The sequence below is a fragment of the Rhea americana genome, unplaced genomic scaffold (genome assembly GCF_003343005.1).
Source record: "Rhea americana isolate MKP2758 unplaced genomic scaffold, rheAme1 scaffold_18, whole genome shotgun sequence".
Lineage (NCBI taxonomy): Eukaryota > Metazoa > Chordata > Aves > Rheiformes > Rheidae > Rhea > Rhea americana.
In genome coordinates, this window is record NW_028185927.1 from 3,448,478 (window position 1) to 3,463,225 (window position 14,748).

The 14,748-nt window shown below is 34.8% G+C and overlaps 1 protein-coding gene across 9 annotated transcripts in view; it reads right to left on the reverse strand.

Annotated features, from left to right (window-relative positions):
- HEATR5A (HEAT repeat containing 5A) overlaps window positions 1–14,748 on the reverse strand; it is a 73,032-nt gene that overhangs the window by 1,862 nt on the left and 56,422 nt on the right. For 8 of the 9 annotated variants that reach the window (XM_085301669.1, XM_085301675.1, XM_085301676.1 and 5 more), the window contains 8 exons: window positions 13,065–13,299; window positions 12,398–12,646; window positions 10,815–10,942; window positions 8,052–8,199; window positions 7,033–7,305; window positions 4,468–4,692; window positions 1,709–1,863; window positions 92–305 (listed from right to left, as the gene is read on the reverse strand). In XM_085301669.1, the coding sequence (XP_085157795.1) occupies window positions 92–305; window positions 1,709–1,863; window positions 4,468–4,692; window positions 7,033–7,305; window positions 8,052–8,199; window positions 10,815–10,942; window positions 12,398–12,646; window positions 13,065–13,299 (1,627 nt within the window). The remainder of the gene's footprint in view (window positions 1–91; window positions 306–1,708; window positions 1,864–4,467; window positions 4,693–7,032; window positions 7,306–8,051; window positions 8,200–10,814; window positions 10,943–12,397; window positions 12,647–13,064; window positions 13,300–14,748) is intronic. The other variant, XM_085301674.1, reaches the window with a different exon arrangement.

Below are 14,748 nucleotides of genomic sequence, written 5' to 3' on the forward strand. Positions count from 1 at the left end.
GTTTTTTTTTGGTTTTTTTTTGTTTTTTTTTAAACCTGTGGCAAATTTCAGCATATCTAACGCTCTGGATACTAGTAACAGAAGTACTTACGGTGCTCTTCCTCAGCTGTAGCTATAAGAGTTATTACCACCTTTATTCCCTCCTGAATGACTTGAAGTTCGGCAGCATTCTCAGGTTTTGCTTTTTCTGTTTCCCGCAATTTTCCCACAATGGATGAGGCTAAAGAATGAATATAAGGATATGACACAGTTTTGTTTGGATGCTGAAAGATGGAGTGCAGCAGCTGGTAGCATTTATGCTGTACCTAAAGGAAAAAAATCAAATGTGCAGTTACTTAGAGTTAGACTTATTCCAGCTTTTCAGGTAAAATTTTAGAAAGAGGGGAAAAAAGAAAATGTGCCTCAACTGGAAAGTTTACCAGGTCACAGGTTATTAATGCATTAYAACTTGTAATCAAATTATTAACAGAAACTAGATCATACTTCCTGTTTCTTTCCATTGAGACTTACATCTTCCTAGGTATTCCAGTTAAGGGGGGGAAAAAAAATCTTATTTTTGTGTGGAGAGTGTATCTTAGTACTGTTTTGAAAATACATATTTTTTTGAAAAAAATGCACTGAAAATAAGTGCTTAAAATGCAATTACTACCTCTGTCAAACTAGAGACAAAATTTTAAAATGCCTCAAATGATTTAAGCAGCTTAAGTGTCACTGGAAGTTAACAGTTAAGGGCCTGCAAGATTTCTGAAAGGCAAATGCATAAAGCACTTAGATAACATTTGCAAATGCGTGATATATGCTGCTATCATTTTCTTGCAGCCATGTTTGGCATTCTGTGTTCCCTGTCAGTRGAAATGAGCATTTATAATACCAGACATATTAATATATTAAGAAGTATTTCTTCAGCTGAATATTTATCAAGTTAAAGGTAACTTCATTTCATTTTATGTTAGTACAGGAATATATACAGAGAGGTTGCAAGAAAAAACAGTTTGCAGTGAATTCTCACGTTCATAAAATATAGTATCGAATGCATGTTATTTCCAGAGCTGGACTTTGACTGTACAAAAAGTCTCAACTTTTGTAAAAACCATTTGTATTTATAGTAATAATAAACAACAGTAAGCATTTTTTTCTGATGTGTTGCTTTTTTAGATGAAGAATAGTAACATCTGACTGTGGTACTAAAGTAACTACATAAAAATATTTGTATTAGGTCAGAACAAACATTAATCTAGCTCATATACTGCGTCCAGCAGTTTCCAGCAGCTGATGCCTAACAAAGAGCAGAAGTTATATAGTATATTCCCCCAGCTCCCAAAAATCTGCAGCTTAGGGACTTCTTGAGCAAAAAGTGGCATCTGGCTTTGGAAGATAAAATGAACAGATAAAATGAAATAGGTGCCCTCAACACTACCCAACTATATCATGTATTTATCAAAGTATAAAGCTGTCAGTTTGAAGCAAYGAAAAAATATCATAGCAATCTGGAATTTTATACAGGAGAAAAAAAAAGATAAAATGCACTGCTAGATATGGTCTCACTAAATTCTTTAAACTGTTCTTTAAATAGAGAAGATCTATACAGGGCAGAATTAACTGGACTCAACACACAGAATCAATGAACAACTGAACAGAAAATGAGCTTAAATGCATTTAATATGCTGTTAATAGAAATAAATATTCTTAGAACTGGACCAGAACTTACAAAAGGATCTTTTGAGTCAAGTGTTAATTTAAACTTCTCAATACAACGCTTTTGAAGGCACTCCATGGTTGTAACTTCTGGACTGGTAGACACAACAAATATTGTAATGGCAGTAAGCAGACTAATTTCATCAAGTTCTTGGAGGAGCCCATCTGCTGTCAATAAAGCAAGCAGTCTGTTAGATTTGCATTAAAAGGTAAATCTATAAAATCAAATGTTACAAAGAGGTAGAAAAGAAATATCTTGGTCTCTGTGAACCCCCTTTTTTCATATCCATGCATGTCCAAGCACTGACAAGGATGTATACTGTAATAAAAACTGAGGCCAAAATCAGAATTCGGGAGTGGTGCTATGCATACTTAGAAATACTAGCATACTCCTGGTCCCACTTTTCCTTTGTATAAAGTGAAATAAATCTCTTTAATAGCTGGTATGACATACTAGGGTACAACAACCTATTTTGACAATTACATAAAATTTGCATCAAGAACGTGTTCTTTTGATATGACTGAGGTTGTTGTTTCTCAAATAATTTGCTAAACAGCATTATGAACAAAGTTCCAATAACAAATGCTGCAACAACAAACTACAGCTTAGAGATTAAACGTAAGAAATCATAAAGGTAATATAAAATTGGGATGTAAATGATTTAATTTTATTAAAAACAAAATTCAAGGGAAATCTGACCAATAAACAGCACACCAAAAACAGTTACACACAAGGGGGTAAAAGTAATATTTATCAGAAGAACATGAGACATTCATGTCAGATGTAGGAAAATTTAGCCTGATTATCTACAAAAAATCTGTGGTAGTAAGCTGTATGTGGTAGCAGGACAGCATCCTAAACGTTTGTCTACTAACAAATCTATAGGATCATTCATATGCGTTTTAGGAATTATATAACTTAATTGTTTTTCAGAGCCTTTTTAAATAGTGCATGGTCTCATTTACTCAACAAAGTAACTTCAGAAGCATTAAACACTTCGGCAGGAGAGGGGGAGATGCATCAAGCTATTTTGAAGAAAACTGGAATTCAGTTAATAAGAACAATGAAACAATTTGTTATTAATTAAATAAAACTACTTTAACGGGTTCAATAATTATCAGTGGTTTTAACACTGATGAAATAACCGGTTGAATTCACAAGCCACAGACAACGATTCCTCATTGTTTGAGATCACCATAAGCATCTACATTTTAGAACTTGTAGATCTTACCACTCTACATCTCATTTATTATCAATCAAAAGAAGACATTAAGCTTTTTTTTTTTTTTTTTTTTTTTTTTTGAATTAACTAAATAAATATACCATAGTGGGAGGGAAAAAAAAAATCTCTTAACATATAGCTACTAATATCAATATGTCTTTACTGCTTGAATAAGACAAGGTGCTTGGCCAGGGCATTCGTTTTTGCAGCCGTTTAACTTTAAGCTTCTTTTTCATCAATAGAAACTTTTAAATGTAAGCAATTTAACAAACTGAGGATTAGGTTAATTTTTCTAATTCACTTTAAATATATTTCATGTCTTTTTTCTTTTCAAATGTGGAATTTAGATTTTTTTWAAGACATTTACCACTTTAGTGAGACAGGGGGTAAGAGAGAATGTTATTCTTAGAGCTATACTGACATGATTAAAATAACTGGGGTTGGTAGAGAGCTATTATAACAAAATATAAAATCTAAGATTGCCAAAGAGACCTGCTTCTCTCAGAATAAATATACATCACAATATGTTCCAAGTAGATCAACATATATAAAAATAATTACAAGAAGATCTATGTTTTTATGCATAAAAATGAGTTAAAGAGGATTTTTACAGATTTGACATGCTGAAATTTGTACAGATTAAGCAGTAACACTTTTTAAAAGCTGCTTCAGCATTGCTTTGTCACATGATATATCAGTTAGTTTCAGACATCAAATATTTAATACAGCATATCCATACATACATACACACACACTTGTGCATTTCTGTACAATTACATTCAACTCAAGCTAAATTTATTTAATTTGGCACAAAGTTTCTTAAATTAAATTTTTCTGTATACATGAAAGAAGAATATTTGAATATTTAATAGTTGATATGCCTATTATAGAGAAGAGAGATCATTTTGGAGACTGAAAAGAGAGAGTCATTGAGAAAGAAACATTAGTAACAGTCTGTGAACAGAGCACTGAATAGAATTTTAGTAGCAATTTAAAATAGCTAAGGACAGAAAACAACTGTATAAATTATCTTGGGATAATACTGTAATTCTGTATTTTGTTGAATTTGGCAGAAGATCTGGTTAGATTTTTTTTTAAGTGCATTTTTAAAGCCATATCATTTCACTGATAAACTTTAGAATACAGTCCTATGAACAGTTCAGTTGGCATAGAACAAGAGCTTCAGACCAGCTGTTATCAAAGGATTTACAAAGAATCATAATCCATGGAAAGAACTATAAAATCTTGTTTTGTGCTACATCAGATAAATGACAAAGAAACTGGTTACTACTACAACTACCATATAGACTGCAGTCAAAGCAACAACCAAGATTGTTCTGAATAATATTAAATTTGGACCAAGGAATAAAACAAATTTCATCTATGGACATTAAGAGATCTTAAATTAAGCATTCATCTCATTTTTCTGTAACTAAGATATTAATCTTTTAGAATTGCATGAATTTGATATAAACAAGCAACCTTTCACCCAAACATTTTATGTTTTTTGAACACACACACACACACACACACCCAAATTTGTGCTTACCTTGATCCCAACAGTCAAGCACTGTGACCAAAGCACTACGCAGCAGATCAGTCCAAGCAGTCCGACTCTTCTCTGCTCGAGCCATTGGAGAAGACAAGAGCCCTCTAAGAGCTTGTAGAGATGCAGCAACTGTCAAAGGTAACTGGCCATCTTGCAATTTCACAGCAGTTTCTTTGAGTACTCCAATAATTAGGTACAAGATAGTAGGAAGAACTGAAACGCTTCCTGTAAAACAAAGCAAATGAGTATCACACAAGTGAAAAAAATTTAGGTACCTTTGACATTAAAAAAAATGAAGCACGTTTCTTGGGTTCTCTTTTATTTATAATTTATCATTTTTAATTACCCGTGTGAATGGAAACACTGGTAATTTGAAGGAAAGTTTCAATAGCAAATGTGGAGCCAGACTGCTTAAGTGATGTTAAACTTTAGATAAATAAATTAAAAAAAAAAAAGAACATATTTTTACCTTGATGGTTTTATAAAATGAAGTGTGTAATTACTTGAAATTCAGAGAAAGGCAACAACAAAAAGATGAGAAGCACTGAGGAGCATTAAGAGATGAGAAATTATTAAAGTATACAAACTACTGAATGGTGGAAAATGAATTATGAGCATCTGAGTATGATTTGCAATGAAAACAATATTGTGAAGGAAACTAAGAGGTAGTAATTTTGAAACCAGTAAGAAGAAATACTTCTCCTACATGACGTGTAATTAGGCAAGAATCTTGTTGCTCCAAAAAGTCACTAAAGTAAAGAATTTAGCAAGATTAACAAGAGGCTTGCAAAATGCAAAAAGGTAACAGGAAATAGCCAAGTCTAACGAATATTTTGGAAAAGAAGAGACCTAAGAAGAGAAGCAGATGATCCCACAGTCTACTTAACAGTTCCTTATCTGTCCCTGAGCATCTGGTAGCTGAGATGCCAGAAMAAGATACTGTTTATAAAAATCTCAGGAATATCTTGATATAGTAGTTTTGCATATTCTTACATCTTTGAWTATAACAGTAATACAAATACGATCCTGCACATATGGGAGATGATCTAAAATGCTGCATACATACATGTTCCTCCTAACTTAAATCTGATTCAGCAAGCAAAGAGTTTAGCATGTGATTTAGTATACTTAAATCCTTCCTTATTCACCAAAATGCTTATGTCTGAGATTTAATATATTTGTATTATGTTCATTAGAGATCTGCAAAATAATGAGGGCCTCTGACCTGTGTGTAAATATCTCCTGAACCTCAAGATTTTTATCTTCTATTTTAAATTGTCAAGTGTCTAAAAACTGACTGTTCAAATTTAGTAGGAAATACTAAACATGAACACCATTTATTAGTAAATTTTATTACKCATAAACATCATGACAGATGCCTGAAGTAAGAGAAATTCACAGGACTGTAACTTCAGTTTTCTATTAAAGGAAAAAATTGATGCAATTCCATAAAAGCAATCTCTTTGATGATCTGCATTGCTCTGGAGAAGCTTCCTTATCCATAGCTTRCTTATGCTCATTTTAGTCATCTTACTTAAATGCTTAAGTTCTCTAGTGTAAACATTGCATATGGTCTGATCCTGAAAGTTGTTGGTTTGTGGAATAACTTGAACTGCTGAAGACAACAAGTACTAGAGGCAAAAAAGAAGATCATAGATAATTTTTCTTACAAGGTAGCTGCCCTCAGAACCAAGTGATGCTGTATCTGTTTCCTTTTGCTTTGAACTGACAACGGGCCGCAGATGTGGGGAAAAAAAATCATTATCATTCTCCTGCAATGACAGCAAGAACTGTTAACTATTCTACTTGGAGTATACTGTCTCCTAAAGCTGAAACCTTGACAACCATGATAGAAGAATATGGTGATGGAGCACAAATGCAAGGAAAAAAAAATAAAATTGCCATAGCCAGTAAGTGCAATGATTTGCYTCAGGCATAACACAGATACCCGAGGTGGAAAAAGAGGAGTAAGGCAGAAATAGTCTATAGGGCRTGGCTGTATGAATTCAAAAGATCATACATATGAATATTATATATCTTTAAAAAATAACAATAGCAGCAACAAAACCCTTAACAATATGGAGTGCATCTAAAATGAAACATGTTGAAGTGAAAGTTCAACATTAATTGAGAATTGAGAACAATAATTGAGAAATCAACTTTAACTCTCTACAATGGGTTCAGATGATCAAATGTTCAAATGAGGGGTTTTATGGAAAAGTAACATGAAATCTTTGCCTTTTGATTTCAATTATGGCTGTGTTACAAATTCCCAAATAGAAGATTCAAGTAGAATAGAAGTATGTAGCTATTGTATACTTTCCTGTACAAAGGAACTGCACTGCTACATGTGGGAGGAAAAGAAAAACTACTCTTTCAATTACTCTAGTGATTTGTTTTATAATCTGACAGTAACTAAAGTAATTGGAACAGAAAGTTGTTACAAGCAAATCAACAACATTTTCTGTCAGATTTTCCCCAGCTGAGAAAATTAGGTAGTAACAAGGGGCTTAGAACAGTCCTGTATTTTTTCATTTAGTCTTTCCTTCTGATGAAATAGCATACCTTCAGGAGAACAGATCGCAGGAACATCAGAGAGAATAACTAATGCTGCTGATACCAGTCTACTTCCGTCCTCTGACAACAGCAGATGTTTTCCAGATTGAACTGCAGGACTACAAGTTAATTTAGGGTTGAGCTGGGGAAGCTGTCTGACAAGAATACAGACACACAACTCCAGTGTTGCAAAGACTAACGATTTCCCAGGCACCAGTCCTCCTGTATCTTTGCCTTCTCCAAATTCTGGTAACGTTTCCTTTTCTGCAGCACCATCATCAACTACAACAAAAAAGATGAAATATGACAGAAATCTGCAAATTGTACTTTGCTTCCAAAAAGCTTACTACTTAGAACTGTTTCACCATCAAATGATAATCTTGACACATACACATGCGTGCACATAAACAAACACACCATGTTCCCAGTTCTACTGGCTGACATCCGTCCTTCTGAATGAGCAACCAACCTATGCACTGACTGTCAYAGGGCAAAAGCGTTTGCAACAGATTTAGACTTAAAACTTGCTGAGGTACCAYGCCGATATTGTTTCACTTGATGTAAGTATTGGGGGTTTTTCCCCTCCCACATCCCCCCTTTTCTTTTTTTAAGGAAAAGAACCTTACGAAGTTACAGTCGGAGGAATTAGTGGAGTCTGGCTTGCAACAACTGTGTGTGCTGATTCTCTTTGTTGTTTATTGATATCGATCCCCCTTTCCCCCCCTTGGATTCCTCCCTTCCTGATGCTGCACAAGCCTCTCCCCACTGCAGTTTCTCCAGTTTTCCTGTATTCACTTTCTCCTCTGCTCATACCCTCCAGTCACCTCCAAAACCAGTTGCAATCTATGTTATCACCCCAATTTCTTAAGTCAAGCACCTGGACAATATGCAAACCACAATAAGTCACCAGCTGTGAAACACTTAGGTTAAGAAGCACTTTGGAATATCACCTTCAAAAATGCAGTTTTCCAAGATAGAATTGCCTTAACCCTAATAAGATATACTCAGCATCTTGTACATTATTGTACCTTCTGCACTTCTGCGTTTTTCTTTCACATGTTCCTGAGCTGCAAAAAGAATCAGCCGAACCACTTCAAGGGCAGCAAGCTGAATATCAGGTGATTCTCTGGTCAGTATCAGTCGATGCAAAACATTCAACAGCTCTATACTCAGCTCCTACAGTAAGAAAAATGCTTAATATATCCCCTTTTGGATGCAGAAATTTTAGAAACAGGTATTCTGTGCCAAATGATTAATATTTGTTAAAACCAACACTATGATTCAATCTCACTAAGAAACACTGTACTGTTGATAAGGTTCTAAGAGTATTTTCCTTAGATACCTAGCTCCTAGAAACAGCAGATCCTACTCAGATCTCTCAGTTCCCTAAACCAGCTTCCCTTCCACACCAACACAACTGTTCCTGCTGAAATCTCTAGTAACCTTGTTTTTAATGGATCTGGAGCCACAACACCATCTCTGAATTGTTAGCCATTCCACCGCAACTAACGATACATTTCTTGAAATCATTGTCTTTATTTTCTGGAATTCTGTCTCTACCTGGCTCTCGGGTAATTAGAAAATTAGTCCTTTCTGAATAATCTCCTTGGCTTTTCTACCCCTCATCACCAACAAAGGTTCTGTGTTGTGCTCTTTTTCTCTCCTCCCTCTACAGCTTTGTGTCTTTGTAAAGCATATAATTCACCTACTGCTGTGCTGAAGATTCCTGGATATACAGTAGTCAGTAGGGATATACTGACTCAGACTATTATTTAGGTCCTCACATGCAGGGTTTTGTCTTACAAACATTACACAGAAATAATCTATAAGATGCTACTTTTGCAGTCTTCAAAACTGAAACTTTAACCCAGGTATCTGGTATCTCACATCACTATTGCTACAGAAGCTTTTTTCCTTTGGCCTTGCAGTCATGCCTAGCTTACATACCCACTCCCATATCCCTCTATCACTTTTTTTCATTGAGTGTTCCTGCCTTTTTTCCTTTTTATTCTACAATGCTTTAAACATAAGCTGCTTGATCTCACTTTTGAGGTCCTTGATGACTTTATCTGCACTATACGTCCTTTTCCTTCACTGTCCTCAACCTGTAACTCCTACCTCCAACTGACAGCATGCTGAATTCAACTGCCCACTTTTAAAGTTTTAAGCAAGCCCCTTTCTTACACATGTTGCTTGTTGTACTTATGAGTATTTCCCTTGATAGCCTTTAACAAATGTAAGAAATTTAATACTTTCCCAATATTCTATTAACTGACTAAATATATAGAGAAAATAATATGTGATGAATTCTACCTCCTTCAGTTTTATACTGTAGGTATATATATTAAAAGCTTCAAAGTGACCACACTTGCTTTTTCTTTCGAGAGTCACAATTCAACTTCTTTACTGACTATCTTCAAAATAATTGCCTAGCCTGCCTCATGACCAGATCAGTGTTCAGAGGTCATCCTCAGAAATATTCAGACAATAAATCTCAAAATAAAAACAGAGGGAGAACTGTCAGAAATGTGTACTTTATTATACTAAAACAAGTTTTCTCAATGCAGATATTAGCCCAGGAAAAATTTAAAATTATTAGGATTCCCTCAGTTTTTATATATTTATTGCATTTTTCATTTTCAGGTAGGCAAATACTCAATGCTACAAAATGACTTTTATATTGATTATATTTGGTGGAATAACAATTTAAAAAAAAATAGTATTTTCTGTCACTCTGTTGGAAAGCCTCCTCCCCTTCATCTAATTCTGAAAGCTGAAGAATCCTATTTATTGTTACACAAAGACAGTGAGCTTTCACATGCACTGAAGATTTCACTTGCAGACCAAGTTATTTGTTTCTGAATTTTCCGAGTATTTCTTAAAAGTGTTTTAAGAGGAGAGGTCACATCAACAACATTCTTTTCCGTATACCATTTGATTTCTGAACTGTTGAAGTCTAACTATAGAACAGAAAGAAAATAAAAATGAAATGTAGACATTCCATTAAACTTTAAACATGGTTTGATTAATGAAACCAAAACATTACTGAAACTAATGAATTAGTGAAACAGTGAAACTAAAACATTACCAAAAYTGACATTATTTAAATACAGAAATTATGTTATCTATACAAATTCTAAATAATTAGATCTAATGAAAATAAAAGGAAGACAGCTTTGCATATGAAATGTGATTCTGAATCTGATATTCAAGTAATTGCTTATTTTAAACAGGGAATTGGAAAGTAAAAGACTTCAGTTACGCCAGAAAAGTCTTAGTTCTGTTTTCCACTTTATATCCACTTTAGCTTCTTTTTCAAACATTTTCATGGTGTCTTACCTCAGTTCTGTCTAAAAATCACAAATGTACACAAACCAAAAATATTTTCATTTGACATGTGACAGGCATAAAGCACACATGCTACAAATTAGCAAAGATTACAATTAAGACAGATTGACAACAGAATGGAATATACTTAGGAGAGCCTTCCCATGCCATCAGCAGACCACATAATGTTCCTCTACAGGACTGTTTYTGATGGAGAGAAACTGATAATCCAGTATTACACTCATTACCAAAGAATAAATCACAAACACTCTCTTTAAACAACTTTTCACAGCAGCATGCTGTTTAGTCATTGAATGGAAAAGGTGATTGGGGAAGACTGTCYGGGGCTTGTCTGGTACTATAGAACAGCAAGAGAGAATCCTTATGGGATTGAGTGGTCTAAAAGACAGGAAGCCTCTTCCCAAATCCACGGAATTCAGTTTGGGGCTTTTGATCACTGTTACCTGATCACCACCTATTTTAGACCTCGGCCACGGAACATCAAAGAGTGCTTGTAGAGCACGTAAGCAGGAGGTAATGTTCTCCATTGCTGCATCTGATCGAGGAGAGCAAAGAAATTCCACGCTAATTCCTGTAAACATCAGGAGAAAAAAACACTCTTGGAATTTTAAAAAGTAATTTTGTAAATTGAGCTAAGTAATCTAACTATATTGAACAGACATAGGATTTGCTAATATTTGGAGCAAGAGCCCTATTTCTGCCAAAACAACGAAATGACTTCTGCTTCTACGCAGTGTAAGACATGATTATAAACAGCTATTACCAAAAAACGAAACCAAMCAAACAAACAATCCAAAAAACACAAGCAATTTCTGAGTAAAACAGTGAGCAGTAGRTCCAACAAATAGGTGGCAATTCATAGTAAGTACATCCCAGAATACTTGCCAAGTATTCTATTACATAACCAAACTGATTTATGTAATAGAATAAAACGACAGGGAAAATAACAATAGTTCACAAAGTCAAAGGCTGAGGCTTTGTCTTTTCATTTCACAAAAATCCAAAAGATTGCAGCTAACCATATGCTTACCACAACTCGACCATCAGCTAAAAATAAACGACACGAACCTAATGCCTGCAAATCCTAGATCAGATAAAAACAATTGCTTCTTTCTGAGGTTTCAGGACTCTTCAGATGATATTCTATGGTGTTGAAGAGAAACTTCATGTAAACTGTGAGCCATATTCTCAGATGTCACTCCACAATATGTGATGACTTGGGATACTAATCAAAGTACATTAAAAAATACTGTACTACAGAAATGTCTATGTTTAAAGTCCTTCAGGTTTCTCTGTACAAAGTGAAAAAATGAACAAGTGGAACAAGTTCAGAAGCAGAATACAGGAGGCATGTGTCTATGGTAAAGTACATAAAATTTAAAGCACTAACAAAGTAGCACAAGAAATATGGAAAAGTAGTGCCKTATGTCTCAGAGGCCCACTGAGAGCAAAGTTCAAAGCAAAGCTGGCTCTATACAGAGAGAAGGCGATTCTGGGATTCAAAAGAGAAGCCATATACATCTGGGTCATATAAATTCTTTTCAAAAAGAGAGAACAAAACAAGGATATAACTGAGAGACCAAAAGAAAAAAATATATAACCAGGAATGCCTACAGTGTGTAAATTTAGAGAATTAGGACTAAATTCAACTGTCTGATTAGTCTAGTAAAGGAAGCTTGAACAGAGCTTTGTGTGAAACAGTGTACTTCAGTGAAGCTCTCTGTAATTGAAGTGCTACAACGAAGATCAAATCTATGCTTAAACTTGAACTTGCTTGTTTAYGAGCAGAGCAGTAATTGGAACACTTAGCTCAACAGAGCGTTCTGTTTTTTTAAGCACAATTGGGAAAACACACAGTTTTGTCATTAGGACTTAAAATTCTTCTGACCATATGTTTGTCAGAGAGATTCAATACTAAACAATGCAGTCAGRCATGGACAATTACATATTTCTTTGCCAACAGGTTTATAGCTATTAAAATGACTTTCTGTCTTACAACATCTAGACAGATTATACACTCACTAACCCAAGATAAGATGAAATCTGTCTGTATTCACATCCTCAGGAGATTTCACCAGGGGTCTGGAAGAAGAATCTTGACACATTGTAGTTGGAGTGACAGGCCTAGAGAGATTAGCAACTCCTTCATCTGGATCAACAACGATGAAACCTGTGCTGGTTAGCCATAATGCTGTAGCATAAAGTATTAGTGCCCAGGAGTTATAGTAATGAGGTCTGGCATTTTCGATTGTCTCTGCTGTATAAAATGTACCACCTACAAGAAGAGAATTTACAGTTTCAAGGATGTGATCTATTTTCAAAAACAGTAATTTCTCATTCTTACAGAAATGAGATTCAGCTTCTCATTGGAATGATATTTACTATATTTTATGACTTTTTCTGAAAAGCATACAATATTTAAACTCACGCTATTGAAAGCACTTTATTTGGATAAAATACAATACAATTATCTCTTCCTTTTTTTAAGCCATAAAAATCTAAAACAAACAAAATTACCAAACAAACACTGTTTTCCTACCAGTGAAACCTGTTCTCAAAGCAGTGATTTTTTTTGATAGGTACACAACCATGTGCCCTATTCACTGCATAGTTTAGATCTTAGTGTGATCTAGCTCAAGTTAGCTAGGATATTATAAGGGATCTGTGACAATACAGATTATTTGCCTTCCTACCTTCAGCAGGTAATTGAGATGCATATTCCGAAGGCAAAGTTAAGAGAGCAAAATCCTGAAGTGCAGCAAGCCAGAGTTTGCTCAGAGTTCCAAGATCTGCCTGAACTAACTCTAGGAGTCCGCTGGCTGAAGACGCTGTATCTCTATAACTTTCTTCTGTAGGGTTTGCAATTTTCAGCGAGTGACTATGTGCATCACTTCGATTCTTTTGCTTTTCAACTGCAACTATGTAAACCTGTTTAAATATTTGGGAGGAAAAGAGAGAGATCCACAAACATTTAAACTTCAAAAGCTACTGTGATCACAAGTATGACTGCCTGTTTAGCAGGCCTATGTTCTCCCAGAATTTATTCCTACTTCAAGTAAGCACGGCTAAACAAGCACTTATTTTCTAAACCTTTGGAATATCCTCCCCCATCTAATATTGATGCAAGATTCTGAAAGAGGGAAACCTACTAAAATTCTTAAATGTAGCTCCAGTTAATTTCCTGGCTCTTAAAAAGTATATATTGCTTGTCCAGCTTCAACTCCCAATGACCAAACCTTGCTATAGTTTTAGCCACTGGACCGAGGAACCTATAATATACCTGTAATCATACCTATACCTATAATATCATACCTGTAATCATGATCCTGATGATTCTAATATACCTGTAATCATGAAATCACTGTAAAATCATTCCCTTACGTTCCTTTCAATGAAATCACATATCACAATTGTAACCAACTTCTCAGATGTCCGTTATTACTCTCTATTAGCAGTAAATTATGAAGAGGACAATCTTGCATCATTTGCAGACTTTTAAGTGTTATTATCAAAAGGTTCAGTTCAGTTTGAGAAGGTTAATTTCCCTAGATGCCTCTTTAGTTACTCAAAAAAAAAAGTAGGCTAGATAATGTTTCAAACCAGCGGCTTAGTTTAGCCTCTGTGAAACGCTCATGGAGAAAAGCTCTCCTCCTCAGCTATAGAGGAGACATAGGACACAAGTTCAAGTAAGCTAAAGGTAGCTTTTCAAGCATGCCTTCCCTGCAATAATGCTTTCTATATCTTTTTCCAGGTCACCAGTAAAAATGTTAAAGTTGAGAACAATTCTGATAGCTACATGTCCTCCAAAAGACAATTCATTTTTATAGTTACATTCTGAGAAYTACGAGATTCCTGGTGAAACTTATGAGACCAGTTTCAATCATTTAGCATATTGTATTATGCAGGCTCAAGTCATCTCACTCAAATCTAAATATTTAACAAACACTGCCCATACTCCTGACAGTTAGTTTGATGAGATCTATTTTCTATAAGCCTATGCAAACTTGTAGTTGTATAATCCTACAACTCTTTCTCTATCAAGTCCTTTAATCAACGATTCCACTATTWTTCCAAGGATATCATTCATGATATCATACCTGTGAATTAGTGAGGTCATCCTATTTACTTCTTTCTTTTTAATACTGACAAAATATTAATTTTATTCTAATCTAGTCTACAATAAGACTGGGGGGAAAGGGAGAGGGGGAGAGGGAGAGGGAAAGGAGGAGACCAGACAGCTTCATAGTCAGCTACTTCAGACCGGGATACTGAGAAGGGCCTGAGATGACAGACAATCATGTTTACTTGTGTTTAATTGAGTTTAGTTCAATATGCACAGGAAGTATAAAAGTAGCGATGACCATGTTCATGACTACA